This window comes from Pseudophryne corroboree, chromosome 12, assembly GCF_028390025.1.
Source record: "Pseudophryne corroboree isolate aPseCor3 chromosome 12, aPseCor3.hap2, whole genome shotgun sequence".
In the NCBI taxonomy this organism is placed as follows: domain Eukaryota; kingdom Metazoa; phylum Chordata; class Amphibia; order Anura; family Myobatrachidae; genus Pseudophryne; species Pseudophryne corroboree.
This window is the reverse complement of record NC_086455.1, coordinates 47,147,426-47,168,409: the sequence shown is the minus strand read 5'-3', so window position 1 is coordinate 47,168,409 and position 20,984 is coordinate 47,147,426. Positions and strand designations below refer to the sequence as shown.

Genomic DNA, 20,984 nt, shown 5'->3' with positions numbered 1-20,984 from the left:
CAATTAATAAGATGGACAATATAATTAACAAATGATTTGATAACACCCACTGACTTTCTTATGATGAAGCTGTTAAGGTCAGATGTGAACAGCAATATATACACACACACACACACACACACACACACACACACACACACACACACACACACATATATATATATATACACACACACACACACTTCATCATTCAACTCAAACTTACAGGTGTAATGTGACGCCCATGTCTCGCAGCTCCTTCACAGATAGCAGGGGAGAAATTATGTCTTGGCCAAACCGATCGTAAATAAGGACCTGTTATTCGAGAAACATTTTTCAATTTACAAATTAAACATCCAATATAAAATATGTAGTTGTGGTAGACTTACCGTCGATAACTATTTCTCCTAAGTCCACAGTATCCACAAGTTGAACACTGGGATATGAGGTAGCGTCAGAGGATTGGGACCAATCGATCAAAGCTTTTGGCCTTCCAGAATGCAACGGGCCAGTCTCTTATATCCCCGTCTCCTGGCTCAGGCAATTCAGTTATTTTCCAAAGCTCAAGGCAGGAGCATCATAGAGAGTTATCGACGGTAAGTCTACTATAACTACATATTTCTCCTGCAGGATCCACAGTAGTATCCACAGGATATACATTGGGATGTCCCAAAGCAAATTTTGTGGAGGGGACGCTCCTGATTGGACAGGAGAATCCTTCGCCAGAATGCAGCGTCCTGAGAGGCAAAAGTATCAAAGGCATAATGTCTAATGAATGTGTTAATGGAAGACTATGTGGCTGCCTTACATATCTGATCAGCTGAGGCACCAACCACGTTGTGCTGCCTATGAAGGACCTACGTTAGGAGTAGAATGAGCAGAGACATTAGCAGGAACAGAGAGATCAGCTCGAGAATATGCTTCTGAAATAGTCATCCGAAGCAATCTCGCCAGTGTCTGCTTATCAGCAGCCCATCCTCTCTTGTGAAATCCGTAGAGAACAAAGAGAGTGTCTGTCTTTCTAATGGCACTGGTACAATCCACGTAGATCCTTAAAGCACTGACTACGTCCAATGATACTTCTCCCGCAGAAAGGTCCAGCCCTTGGAAAGCCGGAACTACAATTTTTTTGTTAAGGTGGAACTTGTAGACCACCTTAGGAAGATATCGATATTTGGTTCTAAGAACCGCTCTAACTGGATGAAAAATAAAAAAAGGAGGGCGACATAACAATGCCCCTAAATCTGAAACTCGTCTAGCTGAAGCAATAGCCAGTAGAAAAAAAACTTTAGCTGTCAATCATTTAAGATCCACTTGACTCAGTGGTTCAAATGGAGCAACTTGAAGTGCCTTTAGGACTAAATGTAGATCCCAAGGAGCTGTAGGAGGAACAAAATGAGGTTGATTGTGAAGTATTCCTTGGAAAAAGGTGCGAACATCCTGTAGGTTAGCAATTTTCTTTTGAAACCATACAGTCAACGCTGACACCTGATCTCTCAAGGAAGCCACATGGAGACCTTTGTCCATTCCTGCCTGAAGGAATGCTAGGACTCTAGAAACTCTAAAAGACCCAGGGTCAAGCTTTCTAGCACTGCACCATGTACGTAGCCAGACAGCTCTGCGAGCTGCTACTGTCGAGGCTGATGCCTGAGAAGCTACTATACCCATATCCAAGGCTGCTTCTTCCATAAAGACAGCTGCTTGTTTAATATGTGCAATATGGGACTTTTGTTCTCTAGACGCCAATGAAAGGTCATCCTCCAATGCATCAGCAAAGGCTGCCACTGCTTTCGCCATCCAGGCTGAAGCCATGGCCAGCCTCACCCCTGCTCCGGATAAGGAAAAAACTGTTTTTAGAAAACCATACATTTTTCTATCCATTACATCATTTAATGATGTTGAAGGCAAAGGTAATGTAGATTTACGCACCAACCGAATCACATGCGTATATACTTTGGGAGCAACATCCCTTTTTAAACAATACCCAGCCGGAAGAGGATAATGAGAACTCCATTTTTTAGGAATTCTGAACTTCTTACTGGGTGTGACCCAAGCCTCTTCCATGATTTCCGTCGGCTGCTCTGACTCCGGAAATTCAGTTCTGACCATTTTAGGATGTTTAAATACAGGTGCCTTGGATTTTAACAGAGGCTCTGCTGCCTCCTCTAAGCACAGAATGGCTTTCATCGCATTAATTAGATCAGGTATATCTACCGAGCTGGGACCTTCATCTTCATCTCTGTATGCAGAATCAGAATGTGAGGAATCATCCTCCGAAGTGTCCCCTTCCGAAACATGTGTAGACTGTGAAGATGTTTCATGTCTGTGTGATTTAATTTCCACAGGCCTTTCAGCCTGCTTTTGTTGAAAGGCTGCAGCTTCCTGAACTGGATATGTCATAACCCAGGGGAAATGCTGCCCATAAGGGTTAATAGGGTAACCTATACCTGGTAATGGAGATGGCACAATTCGCTCAGCTACATTAGATAATGTTTGTGCAAACGATGCCCATGGAGTTTCTGCCTGAACCTGAGCCTGCCTTGGCATATTAAAGAGGCTTTGATGGAATCCAAAACAATTTGCACATAACCCATTTTGAACCAGATCTTGAGAGGTTACCCTGCTTAGCATGACAAACATGATCTCAATGTGGGTACAGCGTTGAAGAATGTATTCTCCTCACCCTTGCCTCTCAGACAGCCCTCCTTTTTTCTAAACTGCTTGTGGGAGGGGGCATAGAGGGGAGGAGCAAGCACACTCCGTTGAAGAAATTTAAAGTGCACTGGCTCCTTTGGATCCCATCTATACCCATCGTACTAATGTGTCCCCAATATCCCATATGGATGCGAGAGAAATAATAAAAAGCTTATGGCTGCAAAAAAAACAGCATCCCCATGACCGTGGTCCAGCTCCTGCCACAATAAACAAAAAACTGAATTGCCTGAGCCAGGAGGCGGGGATATAAGAGACTGGCCTGTTGCATTCTGGGAGGCCAAGAGCTTTGATCGATTGGTGCCAATCCGCTGACGCTACCTTATATCCCAATGTATATCCTGTGGATACTACTGTGGAACCTGCAGGAGAAATGGCAACTATACATTTGTCCTAAAATATATTCCCAAGAAGAAAGGCAAAGAACACTTACTAAATGTGACTACTGTAATAACCAAAATATAGAGACACAAAATGTTAGAACTTTACAGGAACTTAACCAAAGTGTCATCTAAATCCTGAAAATTGAACTAGATCATAAAAAAAGTATTAAAATATATGTTTTACTAAACAAAATAACATAACATAATGGCTATTTTTGTTGAAAAATAAAATGTAAATCTCTTAAATCTTTCAGGAAGAGGCTACATTGGGCCACATGTTAGAATTGACCTATGCCAGGCAGGGAAGTAACTCTCTCAATGTTAATGGTGTAAATGATGAACAGCTTATATGTTAACAATCCTCATCTTACCTTCCATACTGGCTCCCCTGTGCTGCTCTTTACAACAGGAACATTAAAATTCAGCATACGCTTTAAAGCCACTGCAAAACAAAGACAGTGTGACTACAGGACATCTTACCAGCTTAAACTGTGACTACAATCTCCATATAAAATACCAAGTATGCCTGCTTACTAATACACTCCTTAAGACAGAGGTTCCCAAAAATAGTCCTCAAGGCACCCCAACAGTCCAGGTTTTAGGTATATCCATGGCTCAGCACAGATAGTTAAATCAAACTGACTGAGGTGCTAATTAAGTCACCTGTGGTCAAGCAGGGATAAACTTAAAACCTGGACCGTTGGGGTGCCATGAGGACTGCGTTTGGGAACCTCTGCCTTAAGATATGAGTGTCTGCCATAACAGTTACATTTCAATTACTTTACATTATAAAAAAAAAAACAACCTCTTCTGTACACAATTGGCCAAAAGGAAATGGACGCCCCAATAGGACACCTATATGTGCTTGTTGATCATCTCATTCCAAGAGCTTTGCTGCTATAACAGCCTTTAAACTAGGCATACACTATACAATTATCTGTCAGATAATCTGTGGTTGGAATGAAAACCTGGTAATGGATGAGAGCAACTGATAATCGACCATTTGCCCCCAAGCACTGGAGAATGGACAAAACCTGTCCATGATTTGACCAATTTGTATAAACGACAGGTTTTGTCCATTTTCCAGTGTTTGGTAGCAAATGGTCGATTGTCCGTTGCTCTCATCCATTACCAGATTTTCATTCCAACCACAGATATCTGCCAGATAATTGTATAGTGAAGACTTTCTGCAAGATTTTAAAACATGGTAGCATGGATTCCCATTCATTTAGCCACAAGACCATCAATGAGGTTGGGTACTGATGTTGGGCGATAAAGCTTGGCTCGCAGTTATTGTTCCAATTCATCCCAAAAGGTGTTTGATGCTGAAATGTTCCTTCTGTTTTCAATGCTATTGAACACAAAGGCGGATTACAGCACTCCTGCCATTTGGAATGGTGAAGCTAGAGTTACAGATCTCCATAAGCTACCTTAGAGTATGTAACCATTCAAGGAGTACAGACACATTAGTCTGCAAAATCCTAACGATCACGTAATTTTCCAATAATCATTTTCACATAAAATTTCAAGTCACTATAAAATCGCCGGCAACGCTTTCCCATACAGCATTGCACTATGCTCATCTGTACCCGGGCTTAGACTGGCCCACAGGGGTACAGGGAAAACCACCGGTGGGCCCCACTGTCTGGGGGTCCACCTCCTGCTCTAACGATCAGGTTCTAGACTGTGCACTTGAATTATACATTATACATATGTTACCTTATACTGGACTATGGTGTATTTTCCTGCAGTGCATTGCTGTTGTTAATCTGTATTAATTTGGTACATTATCATGCATGCAGCAGCTGAATCTACTGTATATATTTATGAAGGGGCCCAGATGTTGCACTCTCTAATGCAGGCATTCCCAACCGCGGTCCTCAAGGCACACCAACAGTGCAGGTTGTAGTGATATCCAGGCATTAGCACAGATGGTTAAATCAAAATAACTGATCTACTAATTAAGTCACCTGTGTTCCATCCTGGATATCACTAAAACCTGCACTGTTAGTGTGCCTTGAGGACCGAGGTTGGGAAACACTGCTCTAATGGTTAGTCAAACCAATGAGGTGGCAGGCCACCCCCCCTCTGCAGACAGACCACACCCCTAAACATGGGCCCCTACCACTGCATTCCCCCGGTGGGCCCTACATGCCTCAGTCCGACACTTCTGTACCCTTCTAGTATTATATATCAGACATTCTTCAATGTCAGTGATTTCCTCACTTTGTCATATATACTATTACGGGTGGTAGTCATGTGACCGCCGGTCGGCTGACCGACAGTCACATGACCTCCTCCGTGAGCCCGACGGCTCACTATCCCGATGGTCGGCATGCCGACCAACAGGGACTATTTCCACTCGTGGGTGTCCACGACACCCATAGAGTGGGAATAGAACCCGTGGCGACCGCAGGTCGCCACCGAGCCCGCAGGAGGAGGAGAAGGGGGGCGAGCCACGGGGGGACAGCCGGCGGCAGCCAGAGGAGATCAGCGCTACGGAGCAGGGTGTCACTCAGCCGCCCGACCTCACGGCAGCTTCCACCCGGCTCCAGCAGCGTGCTGGAGCCGGATGAAAGCTGCCGTGAGGTTGGGCGGCTGAGTAACATCCAGCTGCAGCGCTGATCGTAGCGCTGATGTCCTGTATGCCCGCCGGCTGTCCCCCCCCCCGTCTCCCTGCGGGCCCCCCCCCCTCCTCTGGGGCTATCTCATTCCGACATCATTTTGAAGTCGGATTGAGATGGTCGAAACGGGGCCAAAACCTGTCGGATTTGCCCCGTTTTCGACATCAACACGTGGATCGGCAGCTATTCCGCCGATCCACGTGCTTTTCGACAAGTCGAATGCCTCGACTTGTCGAAAAGCTTTGAATAGGTCGAATCAGGATTCGACCTTAAAAAGTCGAAAAATGCCGTCTTTTCGACAGACGGCAGTTTTCAACTGCAATTGAATATACCCCTTACGGTGCCTTGAGGACTAAGCTTGGGAACCAATGAGAAAGAAAGTGAGGCCGCATGAGCAATAAATTAAGTTTGGCTCAATTATGGGGTGTAGTTTGGTATGCCGGCGGTCGGGCTCCCGGCGACCAGCATACCGGCGCCGAGAGCCCGACCGCCGGCATACCGACAGTGTGGCGAGCACAAATGAGCCCCTTGCGGGCACGGTGGCGCGCCACGATATTTTATTCTCCCTCCAGGGGGGTCGTGGACCCCCACAAGGGAGAATAAGTGTTGGTATGCCGGCTGTCGGGATTCCGGCGCCGGTAAACTGTGCGCCGGGATCCCAAGAGCCGGCATACTGAAGACCACCCCAATTATGCACCAGGACAATGTAACTGAGGACACTGGTATATGGCTGAAGAAACAAAAACAAAAAAAAAAGGATTTGGAACGATCATGTCCAAGTTCAGACCTTAATCCTGTCTAGGTGCTAAGAGAGATATGAACAAACCAAATTCCATTACATAGCAATGAGCTGACGCAGTTTTGAAAGGAATAGACAAACATTTCTCAAATATAATCTCATAGCGAAAACTTGTAATATTACTAAAAGTGGTTAAATTAGAAGTCTGTTAGGGTATAATAGTTTCACACCAAATGGTCGACATGGTCAAAACGTTGACAAGGAAATGGTCGACATGAGTTTTTCATGTTTTTTTTGTTGTCGGCAAATCTTACCTTGCAGCACGTAGAGCCGCAATTAGTGTACCGCTTCACTCGCCATGCTACAGGCAAGGTGTCACAGGTTCCTATTCCCAATCATAGTCCACGTGGATGGTAAAGTATGAAAAAGTTGAAATTTAAAAGAAAAAAAGAACTAAATTATGCTGTGTCGACCATTTGGACCTTATGACCATGTCAACCATATGCATGTAGACCTATTGACCTATTGACTGTCAACCGATCATCCAGATACCTCATAAATCATGGGACGTACTTTCTTATACCACTTTCACACCAAAAATGCAGGGTCTTACCCGGGAATACGGTCCCGGGATCATGCAGGGACATTCCCGTGTAAGACGCCTTGCATACCGCAGTCAGCAGCCCGGCATATTGCCGGGTTGCTGACATCAGCGGTGACGCGGCGGGGGCGGCGCTAGAGATCACATGATCTCCAAGCACCGCCTGTACATAGAGAGTGAATGGGAGCCGGGGCACATTGACCCGGCTCCCGTTCACACCGCACAGTGAGCCGGGCTGAACGTGGGTTTAACCCTGGTCAAGACCAGGGTTGAAATACCAGGTCACTGGACCCGGTATTTCAGCCCGGTACCCTTTCATACCGCACATCATGCAGGGCCGGCGCTACCACTAGGCAGCTTTAGGCAGCTGCCTATGGGCGGCGACCACTGGAGGGCGGCACTGCACAGTGAAGGAAAAAGAGAGCGCCTCAGCTCATCCAAACTCCTTCTTTAGAGTAGGAGCAGGTCGTGGGCGCCCATCAAGTCTGACTTCAACGGGAGTGACTGACTGTTTCAGCAACCCTGCCGATCCCCCCACCCCCCCGCCTCTGCGATAGCAGCACCCGGCATTATATACGTGCCACCCCGCATAGTGGAATATTCAATCAGGCTGCTGTGCTGCCGCATGTGCTCCCGAGTAGTCCCACTGCACGTTATTCTTACTAGCTAGCACTGGCGCTCCCCCTGCAACTGTCTCCCGTGAAATGATGCCCGCTCCGAATCCCCCCCCCCCCGCTCCCTCTTCCCCGGGCTCAGTAAGCAGGTACCCGCTGGGCCAATCCGCTGCTGCAGATTTTTTTTACTTGATCCGGCGTACACCCCCCCCCCCCCCCCTGAGTTTGGGCTTACGGATTAGTCACCCGCACCGACGCTCTCACCCCTCGCCCTCCCACGATCGTCTCCTGCAAGTTGTTTGCACTCCCCCCTCTCCATGAGATCCCGCATCTGATCACCATACTGATGCCTCCCCGAGTGTCCCCCCCCCCCCCCTGCATCTTGTCATCTGCCCCTCCCACGTCAATTGGGATCCCGCTGCCTCCCCCCCCTCCCTCCTGCACCTTGTTACTAGCGGTTCCTTTTCCTCGCGCAATTAGGCTCCCCCATGTTGCCTTCTCTCCCCCCTCCTGCATCTTTTCACTAGATTCCCCCCCCCCCCCGGCGCAATTTGGCTCCCACATGTTGCCCCACCTGCATCTTGTCACTAGATTCCGCCCCCCCCGCGCTATTCGCTCCCACATGTTGCCACCCCCCCTCCTGCATCTTGTCACTAGATCCCCCCTTCCTGCAGTTCGGCTCCCACATGTTGCCCCCCCCTTCTGCATCTTGTCACTAGATTCCCCCCCCACGCAATTCGGCTCCCACATGTTGCCTCCCCTCCTCCTGCATCTTGTTGCTAGATATCACCCCCCCCGCAATTCAGCTCCCAAATGTTGCCTTCCCCCCCTCCTGCATCTTGAAACTAGAATACCCCCCCCCCCAATTGGGCTCCCGCTGCCCCCCCCCCCCCACCTCCCTACTGCATCTTGTTACTAGCAGTTCCTTTTCTCCACACAATTCGGCTCCCACATGTTGCCTCCTCTCCCCCCTCCTGCATCTTGTCACTAGATTCTCCCCCCCCCCCCTGCAATTCGGCTCCTACATGTTACCTCCCCCTCCTGCATCTTGTCACTAGATCCCCCCCCCCCGCTATTCGCTCCCACATGTTGCCCCCCCCTCCTGCATCTTGTCACTAGATTCCCCCCTTCCTGCAGTTCGGCTCCCACATGTTGCCCCCCCCCCCCCCTTCTGCATCTTGTCACTAGATTCTCCCCCCCCCCCCCCTCTGCAAATCGGCTCCTGCATGTGGCCTCCCCTCCACCTGTATCTTGTTGCTAGATATCCCCTCCCCCCTGCAATTCAGCTCCCAAATGTTGCCTCCCCCCCTCCTGCATCTTGTAACTAGATTACCCCCCCAATTGGGCTCCGACATGTTGCCTCCCCCCCCCCCCTCCTACTTTATCTTGTTACCGCATCATTTTTCCCTCTTCCCCCTGGTGTGTTTGGTCTCCAACATGTTACCTGCTCCCCCTGCAACTGGGCTCGGCTCCCGCATCTTATTACCTGATCCCCCCTACCCCCACGATTGGGCCCCCGCTTGTTTCCCGCCCTGCCACCCGCAATTGGGCTCCAGCAAGATTGTTACTCACTCCTCCCCACCTATGATTAGGCTCCTGCATGTTACCAGGTCCGGCGCTACCATTAGGCAGCTTTAGGCAGCTGCCTATGGGCGCCGGCACTTGGAGGGCGGTGCTGAGTGTACCAAAAAAAAAAGTGAGGCACCTCTCTGCTCGTCCTGGTTGGAGCCACATGTCCGGCGCTGTTCCCTCCTCCCCCTGCTGCGTCACTCACACCCCCCTTCATCCCACCCGTCGCGATGACCGGGGGCGGCGCCTTCACCAGAGTGGAAAGGAGGACTTCTTCAACTGCCGGTTCGGTCAAGTCCCCACTCGTAGCGCGTCCTGACCGACAGCGGATGTTAGAAGAGAAGAAGGTGGGACAGGAGGAGGGGGTCAGAGGGCCAGGCACATATTTGCAGCAGGCAGCCGACGGGGATAAGTGGCCAGGCTGACTGATGAGCTGCTGCTGGTTGGGGCTGCACAGTAGTGTGCTCACCGTCAGCCGGCTGTACTGAGAGGTCGGGCTGACTGGGGATGGTGGGTGGCAGGTGGAGCTGAGAGGGGCAGAAGTAACTGGGAGCCTCAGGGGGGTAAAGTGGGAGGAAGTATCACTGACAGAGGAGCCTGCTGGTGCTGGCGATCGTGGCTGCAGACTGCTGCTCACTGACAGGCAGGTGTCTGCCTTGCAAGTGTGAGAATGAAGCAACAAGGGGCTGGGATCATCAGGACAGGTGGCCTCTTCTGTCAGCCTTGTGCTCATTACATACAGGTGCAGGGACAGATTGGGGGCACAACCAGCTGCGTGAATGCACATGCTGTAAATGGGGGCGAGCGGGCACTAAAGAAAGGGGTGTGCCGTGAGTCGGGGGTGTGTGGATTTGCGGCATGCCTCCATTTGCATGGTGATGGGCAGGGGCATGTGACTGGGGAGCAGGCAGACCAGGGAGCGGCCGCTCCTGATTGGCTGCCGGTCCACAGCAGATTTGAAATAGTAGCGCCATGGTCATCATAGGAGCCAGTGCCGCACCAAAGGCCGCCGACCACAGCCTCCTCCTACGTTGCACCACCACTGCCCTCGGTCCTCCTCTGCTGCCCTCAGTCCTTCTCTGCACCTCCGCAACATCTCCAAAGACCGCAGCCTCCTTCGCCCCACGCTGACCACAGCCTCCTCATGCACCGCAGCTGCTAAATAGGTAATCTTACCCTGCTGCGTTTCGCTCTCTCTAGTCCCTACTGTATGCCCTTACTGTCCCTCTCTCTGTCACTCTCCCTGTCCCTGCTGTCACTTTCCCTGTCCCCCTGTCGCTCTCCCTGTCCCTATGTCCCTGCTGTCACATACCCTGTTATTCTCCCTGTCCCTATGTCCCTGCTGTCACTTTCCCTGTCCCTCTGTCCCTGCTGTCACTTTCCCTGTCCCTCTGTCACTCTCCCTGTACCTATGTCCCTGCTGTCACTTTCCCTGTCCCTCTGTCAATCTCCCTGTCCCTATGTCCCTGCTGTCACTTTCCCTGTCCCTCTGTCACTCTCCCTGTCCCTATGTCCTTGCTGTCACATACCCTGTTACACTCCCTGTTCCTATGTCCCTGCTGTCACTTTCCCTGTCCTTCTGTCACTCTCCCTGTACCTATGTCCCTGCTGTCACTTTCCCTGTCCCTCTGTCACTTTCCCTGTACCTATGTCCCTGCTGTCACTTTCCCTGTCCCTCTGTCACTCTCCCTGTACCTATGTCCCTGCTGTCACTTTCCCTGTCACTCTCCCTGTACCTATGTCCCTGCTGTCACTTTCCCTGTCCCTCTGTCAATCTCCCTGTCCCTATGTCCCTGCTGTCACTTTCCCTGTCCCTCTGTCAATCTCCCTGTCCCTATGTCCCTGCTGTCACTTTCCCTGTCGCTCTCACTTTTCCAGTCCCTGCTGTCACTCTCCCTGAATTTTGTCTCATTGCATGTGGCATAATGTGAATTTCGGCTCATGTCGTGTGCTATAATGTGAATTTCGGCTCATGTCGTGTGCTATAATGTGAATTTCAGCTTATTCAGTGTGCTATAATGTGAATTTCGGCTCATACTGTGTGCTATAATGTGAATTTCAGCTCATACTGTGTGGTATAATGTGAATTCTGGCTAATTCTGTGTGGTACAATGTGAATTTCGGCTCATTCTGTGTGCTATAATGTGAATTTCAGCTCATACTGTGTGCTGTAATGTGAATTTCGGCTCATTCTGTGTGCTATAATGTGAATTTCAGCTCATACTGTGTGCTATAATGTGAATTTCGGCTTATTGTGTGTGCTATATGTGAATTTCCGCTCATACCGTGTGCTATAATGTGAATTTCGGCTCATATCGTGTGCTTTAATGTGAATTTCGGCTCATATCGTGTGCTATAATGTGAATTTCGGCTCATACCGTGTGATGTAATGTGAATTTTGGCTCATTCTGTGTGGTATAAGTTATACTAGATAGTATAAAGGGTCCTACTATTGTGGTGCACAATCTGTATAAGGGGTAGTAAACTACACTGAAAACACACCCCTTTTGCGTGTGCATGTCCCCTTTTTCCAGAGCACGTGCATCTCTTCGGCATGTGCATAGTTACAACCTTAACTTTTCCATACCCCCACCTCAAAATTTCCACTTCGACCACTGCATATATATGTGTGTGTGTGTATATATATATATATATATATATATATATATATATATATATATATATATATATATATATATACATGCATACACACACACACACACGTGTCCTCCCTCATCCAACGTGCGAACAGGTCATGCGTGCATACTAGCTGCGACCACCATCAGGCGGTGGCTGTGGAACTTATTAGATGATGTGTCTGCACTTTTTCACTTCAGGGGGGCTCAATATCTTTATTTAATTATTATTATTATTATTAAATTTTTTTGGGGAGGGGGGGCACCTTAAGGATTTGCCTAAGGCGCTGAGGCACCTTGCACCGGCCCTGCGCACATGAACACGGGTTATGCGCGTTCATGTGCCAATAACCCGTGTTCAGAGGTGCTGGTGTGAAAGGGGTATTAGGGATGTAGTTATGTGACCAGCGGTCTGGAGACCGCCAGTCACAATACGGACACCTCCATCCCACCCCCTGAAAATGACAACAGGGACTATTCCCACACGTGGATGTCCACGACACCCATAAAGTGGGAATAGAAGCTGTGGCAAGCGCAGCGAGCCCGCAAGGGGATTAATTGCGCTCACCCCTGCCCACATTCTGTGGCCGGGATCCCGGTGGCAGGATGCTGACCGCCGGGATTCTATCCGCCTGCAAAACAGACCCAACCCCTTTCTAATATATCGCTACTGCATGCTGCCCTATTATTTGCTGAATAAACAATTATGATATAAGTTATGTTATTTTTCACATAAAATTAGGTTTACTAAACGTAAGGACTTACTATGTGATTAATTGTAATCGTGTTCTAATATGTCAAAGCAGATCTGAAAGATGACCCGCGCATCATATGATAAATCTTGTGTATAGACTATGCAATATTGTATGCAATAGCTCATAGTGTGTATGCAGCCTTAGCCCTCCGTCACAGCCGAACACTTACCAGGGGTGCGTAACCCTAACATTCCCCCACCGCAGCCTAATCCTAACCTTCCCCCGCCCCCCATTGCGGAGTCCCAGCGCTGGCATTTCAATCCCAAGGGAGCATAGGCGCCAAAATGGCGCTGCGGCGATATAGGGGGGAGGGGTGGCACACGCGACCGCGGGCCAACGGCGGGAAAGGGGGGACGGGGGCAGGTATGCCGTCCTCCTTTTCACACCTGGGGGGACAGGGCAGCCAGTAGGGCAGCAGGAGGGAAGAGGGGGCAGGAAGGGGTTAAAAAGCAGAGGCAGGAGGGGAAGCGGCATTGCTACAGAGGGAGACGGACGGAGATAGATGCGGCCGGGAGAGCAGCAGCGGGAGTAGTATTAACAGAGGCCTTACCTCGTTGCCGGACAGAGCTCGAAGCAGACGGGAGAGCAGCAGCGGGAGCAGCATTAAAGAACACGTCACCTCTTTTAAACCAGCGGGTCTGGGTCGCAGCACCTCCAGCTCAGAGCAGCAGCAGCCGTCCATCAGCTCCAAGAGGAAAAGACAGCGGGGAAAGAGCACCAGCAAAGCGCCCAGGAGCGGGACACATCCAGCCAGACGAGGTACCGCAAGCCCCAGGGTAGCGACAGCAGGGTATTATGGAGCCACTGGCAGCAAGGTCAAGCAGAATCAAAAAAGCCCCCAGTCGCTTCAGAGAAGAGGGAGAGGAGAGCATCCGGAAGAAGGGGAACAGAAGAGTGAGGAAGCAGCAGCACTTGCAGCGTGGAGGAGCACAGGCAGAGGGCGCACCCCCTAGTGGTCGGAGGGCGAAAGAGCGGTCCCTGGCAGCCCAAAGCAGAAGAAAAAAAGAGGCATCATACAGACAGAAGGGAGAGCAGCATGGGGAGGAGATCCAAGCACCGGCAGCGTACGACAGCATTCCAGCAGCGGCAGAATCAGACGGGGCGGAGTCAGGCGCAGAGGCGCAGAGCGTCACGGCCCACTCAAGTCAAACTGGCGCGCCACGGATGTCAACTCAACAGAGGGACAGCGGCATTGCGGCAGCAGCGCTGGGCTCATCCGCGGGCACACCAGCAGAATGGGTACAACAGGCATCTACGCAGCTATTTAAGGAGCTGGCGCAATTCCCAGCGGCCGCACCAAGGAGATCAAGGGAGCGGGAGTCAGCACATCACGGCAAGGGTGAGAGTCAACGCAGACGACGCGCGGCGAGGGATCACGGTCACCGTCATCACCCAACCCGTTACCTTTCACCCGCGAGAAGCATCCGCCACTACTCAAGGTCGATTGGAAGGGCATCGCCGGCGACGGCCAGCAGCGGCCAAGTGTCGCCAGCAAGGAGCTACCGCACGCAGCACCGGGATTGCCGGGGCTGCAGCTGCGCACGGCGATCAGAGCGGAGGGAGCAGCCTTACCGCGACAGGGAGCAATTTCTTCAGGAGGAATACAGCGGCTCAAGCAGGCGTCATCGCAGCCCACAGCGATCTTGTTTGGGGAGCACGAGGCAGTGGGACCAGGAAGCAAGGGTTTTCATTAGCACAGACTCAACACTGCAAAGGAGCTACCCTAACCGCGGGCAGCAGTTTGGCACGCCGCGGAGAGAGCATCGCGAGAGGCGCGCGAGCAGCCGGGATCAGAGGCAAGGAGGCGAGAGCACGGCCTACGCTTCGTTCGGCGTGGCGCCATCATTTCCAGCGGTTCACGCAGAACATGCCCAGGTGACAGGGTCATCTCCTTGCGCCAAGGTCGGCGCAGGATACGCAGCACCCGTAGAGACAGCGATCGAGGACGCGGCGCTCGGGATCGGTAAGAACAATGTCGACAATAATGACTTGCATAATGTTTGTATGACCCAAAATACTTGTCAGAATGCGCAGAGTATATGCAGCGATTTATGCAACGCAGCAGGGGGGTCGAGTCATAGCAGTTTCCATAGAATGTGTGTTATGCCAGGAAGCGCGCAAGGGGTACAGCGTAGCAGTATTGATGTCGATAAAATGACAGGAGCGCAGAGGGGCGGGGTAGAGGCGCAGTCAGATGCAGATTTGGGGCTAACCCCGGCGGAGTCGGACGAGGACGACGCATGCAGGGTGTTGAGGGAGCAATGGCTGGCAGCAGTTGCGAAGTGGAAGAGTAAGAAGGGCAGCATTCCCGGGGCTGACGCAACCAGGGAAAAAATGGGTGTGGTAGAACAGGATAAGGCAACAGCTTTTGTGCAGGGAACCGCAGGCCTAGTATGCGCCTTCGGTTCAGTAGCGGCCCACTTGCCGGCGCTGACTAGGAAGGAAATCGAAAAAGGGGCTTTTATAGATATATGTTCACTGACGGAGGCAGGGCTAAAGGCCAAGGAGGCAGCGAAGCCAAAGGGAGAAAGGCAGTCAGAAAGCTATAAGACAATTGAGCATTGGCTGAGTGGTATGTTTGCCTATACAGCTTGTTATACGGAGGCGTACCCTGAAGCAGCCGCGGGCATGCTGAGGTACACAAACTTCATTTACTCGGTGTATAAGGAACACGGGGGGACGGTATGGAGAAAATATGATGAGCGTTTTAGGGCAAGGGCGGTGGGCGGGAAGCCCATTGATTTCGGCGTCAGGGACGTTGACGAATGGTTGAAAGCCCAGTCGGCAGGGGCCCCAGAAAAGGTCTTAACTACACATAGGCCGTTTGCAGGGAGGCCTAGCGCGCAGAAACCAGATCATAAATGCTGGGCATTTAATGAGATGCGGTGCACTCGCGCGCAGTGCAAATTTAAGCACGCATGTTCAATCTGCGGCGCGAATCACGCAGCCAAAGAGTGCAGCAGACAGAGGGGAAATAACCAGAAAAAGGTACCCGCAGCGGCAGGGCCTAACAAAAGCAATTAGTCCAGTAAACTCGAACAGGATCCTGGCATGGCTGGCCAGGTATCCCAAGAGCCAGGAAGCCAATTTGCTGCGGGCGGGGTTCGGGGACGGGTTTAGGATACCCATAACTAAGGAAGTCGCGCCCTCCGGCAGCTCCAGAAATTTAAAGTCTAGCAGGGAGCAGCCACGAGCGGTGCGGGAAAAAATTATCAAGGAGCTAGCTTTAGGGAGAATGGCAGGGCCTTTCGTAGCCCCCCCAGTGGCGGGGCTAGTTATATCACCGTTGGGGCTGGTCCCCAAGAAAGCACCGGGGAAATTCAGGCTCATTCAGCATTTGTCCTATCCAGAAGGGGCGTCGGTAAACGACGCTTTGGACAGGGACGAATGCTCAGTGCAGTACCAGTCCTTCGACTCGGCTGTCAGGTCGATCCGGACACAGGGGAAGGGGGCCCTGATAGCAAAATTAGACATCGAGTCTGCCTTCAGACTGCTCCCCCTACATCCTGAGAGTTTCAGGCTCATGGGGATAAGCTTTGACGGGTTTTTCTTCATTGACAAATGTTTGCCAATGGGTTGCGCTATTTCGTGCGCATATTTCGAGGCTTTTAGCTCTTTCCTGCAGTGGTGCTGGGAGGAGCGCACGGGGTCAAGAGCTATAGCACACTACCTGGACGATTTCCTGGTGGCAGGGCCTCCAGATTCGACACGGTGCGCCCACCTTCTGAGCGAGCTGCAGGCCATGCTGGAGGAGTTCGGCGTGCCTATCGCAACAGAGAAGACGGAGGGGCCCAAAACGGTCCTATCCTACCTGGGGATAGAGATTGACACAGATAGACAGGAGTGCAGGCTCCCCGAGGAAAAAATACGGAGGCTGGAAAGGGAAATCGGGCTGTGCGTAAAGGCAAAAAAGGTTACGTTGGGCCAGCTGCAATCATTATTGGGAAGCCTCAATTTTGCATGCAGGGTGATCCCAATAGGTAGGATTTTTAAACGGCGGCTCGAGCAAGCCACCGCTGGCGTTGCAAAGAGACATCACTTTGTGCGGATCAACAGGGATTTGAGGGAGGACCTGCGAGTATGGGAGGAATTCCTCCTACATTTCAATGGAGTGCGTATGTGGCCCAAAGTAGTACGGTCCAATCACGCAATGCATCTATTTACGGATGCCGCAGGGGGGACAGGCTTCGGGGCATACTGGCAGGGAGAATGGTGCGCGCAGGTTTGGCCCACATCGTGGGAGGAGGCGGGGCTCACCAAGAACTTGGCGGCCTTGGAGTTGTTCCCAATAGTCGTAGCAGTGACAATATGGGGGGAGAGACTCGCCAACAGGCAGATTCAATTCTGGTGCGATAATATGGGGGTGGTTCAGGCGGTGAACAACCAGAGGGCCTCATCGCCACCAGTCGTCAGGTTGATCAGAAAATTGGTGCTAGCATGCTTGCATCATAATATTACATTCAGGGCGAAACACGTGCCGGGGGAGAAGAATGTGATAGCAGATGCGCTGTCTCGGCAGAACTGGGAAGCTTTTAGGGCAGCTGCGCCAATGGCAAACGCGACTGGCCTAACATGCCCCTCATGTCTCTGGCAGATAGTCAAGCCGAATTAGGCAGGCTGGTGGAGCGGTCGCTGGCGCCAAAGACGTGGAAGGCATACAAGGCTGCCTGGAGATCGTGGCAAGAGTTTCAGGCGGCGGAAGGCACCGGGGGAAAAAATGCGCAGCAGCAGCTGCTGGCTTTCATAGCTAAGCTCAGGCGCGAACAGGCATCCAAGGCCAGGACGAGCGCCATGTTAGCAGGTATCGCGTTTTTCGATAAGTTAGCAGGGAAAAATGACGAAACAAAGTCGTTTACGGTACGTACAATCATGAGGGGCTGGGCCAGGGCAGAGGTTAGGAGGCCAGACGCAAGGGAACCCATTACAATGGAGAGATTGAAGACGCTGCTGGCATGCATCCCATCAGTGGGCAGGGATCAGGGCGAAGCGGCGCTGTTTGGGGCCGCATTCGCGATGGCTTTTAGCGGAGCATTCAGGATTAGCGAGCTTGTAGCGAGATCTAAGCTCACAAACGGCGACGGGCTGCAGTACAAGAACGTCGTCATAACCGAGCAAGCTGTGTTATGCAAAATACAGAAGTCGAAGACTGATCAGGAGGGTAAGGGAAAATGGGTTCAGTTGCGCAAGCACACGGATATTGCGGCATGTCCGGTGGCGGCGGTCAAGGCCTTCCTAGACCACAGGCCACGAGGTGGGGATAATTTTCTCATACACACGGACGGGTCACCACTAACTAAATATCAGTTTACGGCGGTCCTGAAAAAATGCGTAACGGCCAGCGGATGGCAGGCCGATAGGTTTAGCACTCATTCATTCAGAATCGGTGCCGCCACGTCGGCAGCTAGCGAGGGCTGCGCTGGCGAGGAGATCAGAGCGCTGGGCCGGTGGAAATCAGATCGCTATAAAGTTTACGTCAGGCCGGTTACCAGCAATCTAACATCTAATTAAATCTCCCCCCCCCCCCCCCCTCCGCAGGGAGCAAAGAGGCGAAGCGCATTTGGATCGTCGGCCATTCCTACATTCACTGGGCGGAAAAGAGGGCCGCCGGCAGGCCCTACGGCAGGCAGCTGGGGCTGGCAAGGAGCGCGGGACGCGTGTTTTGGTTCGGGCGGAGGGGGATGAGGTGGCACAGCCTCAGGGAGGTGTTGCTGGGAGGTGAAAAAACGGCGGGCAGCCCAGACACAATAGTCATTCATTTAGGGGGTAACGATTTGGGGAACACGAAGTCCCTTGACATGGTAAGAAGCATGGGCACTGACCTGGCATGGGCCAAAGCACGTTGGCAGGCAGCGAACATCGTGTGGTCCAGCATCATACCTAGGCTCACATGGCGCGGGGCGCGAAAAGGGGCTGCCATAGAAAGGACCAGGAAAAAGGTGAATGTAGCAGTGAGTAAGTGCGTGAGGGCGATGGGTGGAAAGGTCATCCGTCACCCGGACATCAGTCAGAAGGTAAAGGGCTTGTACAGGGCAGACGGGGTGCATTTGTCGGACGTCGGCATTGACTTGTTCAACAACGCTTTGCAGGAGGCTTTGGAAGTCGAGGTTAGGGAGAATGGCAGGGTGGGGGGGTTTTCGGTAATCGGGCAGACCCCGAAACCTCAGTGGCGGGAGGAAGCGGTGCGCAAGGCAGGTGGAGGACGGGAGCCAGCTGAGGTTGCAGATTCACCGACGGCGACGTGACGCATGCCAGGCTCCAGCTGTCGACGGCGGGCCGACGGCTGCTCACCAGGCCAGAGGAATCTGCGGGGGCTGGCTCACTAGCGGGGGCGTTGCTGAGGGCCTACGGCGTAGGTATGTGGCACGCCCCGTCGTAAATCAATGATCGGCATTGATAGGGTTTTTTGTGCCTTGCCCACCGTTTCTCTGCCCCTACCCTGGAAAAAAGTGTAAGTTGTAAATAAGGTAATGGTTAATAAAGAACTGTGGCCAATGATTCAATCCCAGATCTTGTCTCCGAGTATTATTTCGGTAGGGACGACAGGGGGGTTGGTTAGCAGGGGCGCAGCGGACCACCCTCTCCCCCTTAAGGGAGCATAGGCGCCAAAATGGCGCTGCGGCGATATAGGGGGGAGGGGTGGCACACGCGACCGCGGGCCAACGGCGGGAAAGGGGGGACGGGGGCAGGTATGCCGTCCTCCTTTTCACACCTGGGGGGACAGGGCAGCCAGTAGGGCAGCAGGAGGGAAGAGGGGGCAGGAAGGGGTTAAAAAGCAGAGGCAGGAGGGGAAGCGGCATTGCTACAGAGGGAGACGGACGGAGATCCCACCCACCCACCCCCTGTGTTAGGAACTGTATTGTTTTGTATATGCCTGTCAGCATTTGGAGTGTCTATGTCTGTCAGCATTTTGCGTGTTATATATATATAAAAAAAAAAAAAAAAAAAAAATTTAAAAAATAAATAAATAAATAAATAAATAAATAAATAAATAAATAAGAACTTGGAAAGGAAATGGGACGTTTTTACGAATGCAATTTGTGGTCGACAAAGTCTTGGTTATGCATGTTGTTTTGTCACAGTTGGTAAGAGGACGGCAGGAGGAAGCGGTGCGCAAGGCAGGTGGAGGACGGGAGCCAGCTGAGGTTGCAGATTCACCGACGGCGACGTGACGCATGCCAGGCTCCAGCTGTCGACGGCGGGCCGACGGCTGCTCACCAGGCCAGAGGAATCTGCGGGGGCTGGCTCACTAGCGGGGGCGTTGCTGAGGGCCTACGGCGTAGGTATGTGGCACGCCCCGTCGTAAATCAATGATCGGCATTGATAGGGTTTTTTGTGCCTTGCCCACCGTTTCTCTGCCCCTACCCTGGAAAAAAGTGTAAGTTGTAAATAAGGTAATGGTTAATAAAGAACTGTGGCCAATGATTCAATCCCAGATCTTGTCTCCGAGTATTATTTCGGTAGGGACGACAGGGGGGTTGGTTAGCAGGGGCGCAGCGGACCACCCTCTCCCCCTTATGTTTTAGATGCCGGTGTCGGCATTCCGTGCAGTGTCGGGATTCTGCAGTCTGTATTCTGACTTCTGGGATTCCTGACCGGCTCCCTACTGTCCCCCTCTCCTGTCATTCTCTGTCTCCCTTGTTCCCTCCTTCTCCTGTCCCCCTCTCCTTTCATTCTATTAAGCACTTTGTCCCCCTCTCCTGTCATTCTAATACCCCACTGTCCCCCTCTCCTGCCACTAGGTAATATTATTGTCCCCTCATCGCTGTGCCGAGGTGCCTGTGTCACACACGTAGGATGCTGTAATGAGCCGGCCATCGGCTGTACAACCAGCGCTTCACCTGCTAGCGGTCCCCCCACCTCGCTGAGCCGCCTTCTCCCTCTATCACTCCGTGTCAGTCTTCCTGCTGCCTACGTAACTATATGCAGAACGGTTCTCACCCGTCTGTTTCTCCCGGATAGAGGCCGCCATGTTTGTCTCCCTGCCTCCGCCTCCCGCCGCCTTGACGCTAGCAGCGGTGACGTGGCAGCCGCTCACCCGCTCTCACTACACCGGGTGTCATAGCCGGGAGCCCGACCTCTGCCTTTCCTTCCTGCTATTGGCTGGGAGGCTAGACACGTCACGCTGTAACACGCAGCTGGTACAGGCTGTCTGGAGAGGACCTAGTGCTGTCATGTGACTCACCATATCCATAGCCCGCTGTCACCCCATCCCCTCTAGTCATGGGCAAAGTGATTCACTGAACTGAGTTGATTCCCCTCACTATGACAGGCGCCCTCTGTCTCCAACTGCGACCACCGTCGCTGCCCCTTATCTGTCCCGATCTCCGGGAGAGGAAACAGCAGCACAGTGTCTCCTCTCTGCCCTGCTCTCC

The 20,984-nt window shown here is 51.9% G+C and overlaps 1 protein-coding gene across 3 annotated transcripts in view; it reads right to left on the bottom strand.

Annotated features, from left to right (window-relative positions):
* The window catches only part of SCFD1 (sec1 family domain containing 1), a 194,554-nt gene extending 173,837 nt beyond the window's left edge, over positions 1-20,717 (bottom strand). Inside the window, exons 1-3 of one of the 3 annotated variants that reach the window (XM_063947445.1) lie at positions 20,551-20,717; positions 3,446-3,516; positions 206-294 (exon numbers count right to left, since the gene is read on the bottom strand). In XM_063947445.1, coding sequence (XP_063803515.1) covers positions 206-294; positions 3,446-3,516; positions 20,551-20,581 — 191 coding nt within the window. In that variant the 5' untranslated portion in view covers positions 20,582-20,717. The other 2 variants (XM_063947446.1, XM_063947447.1) reach the window with 2 other exon arrangements.
* Between the last annotated feature and the right edge of the window lie 267 nt (positions 20,718-20,984).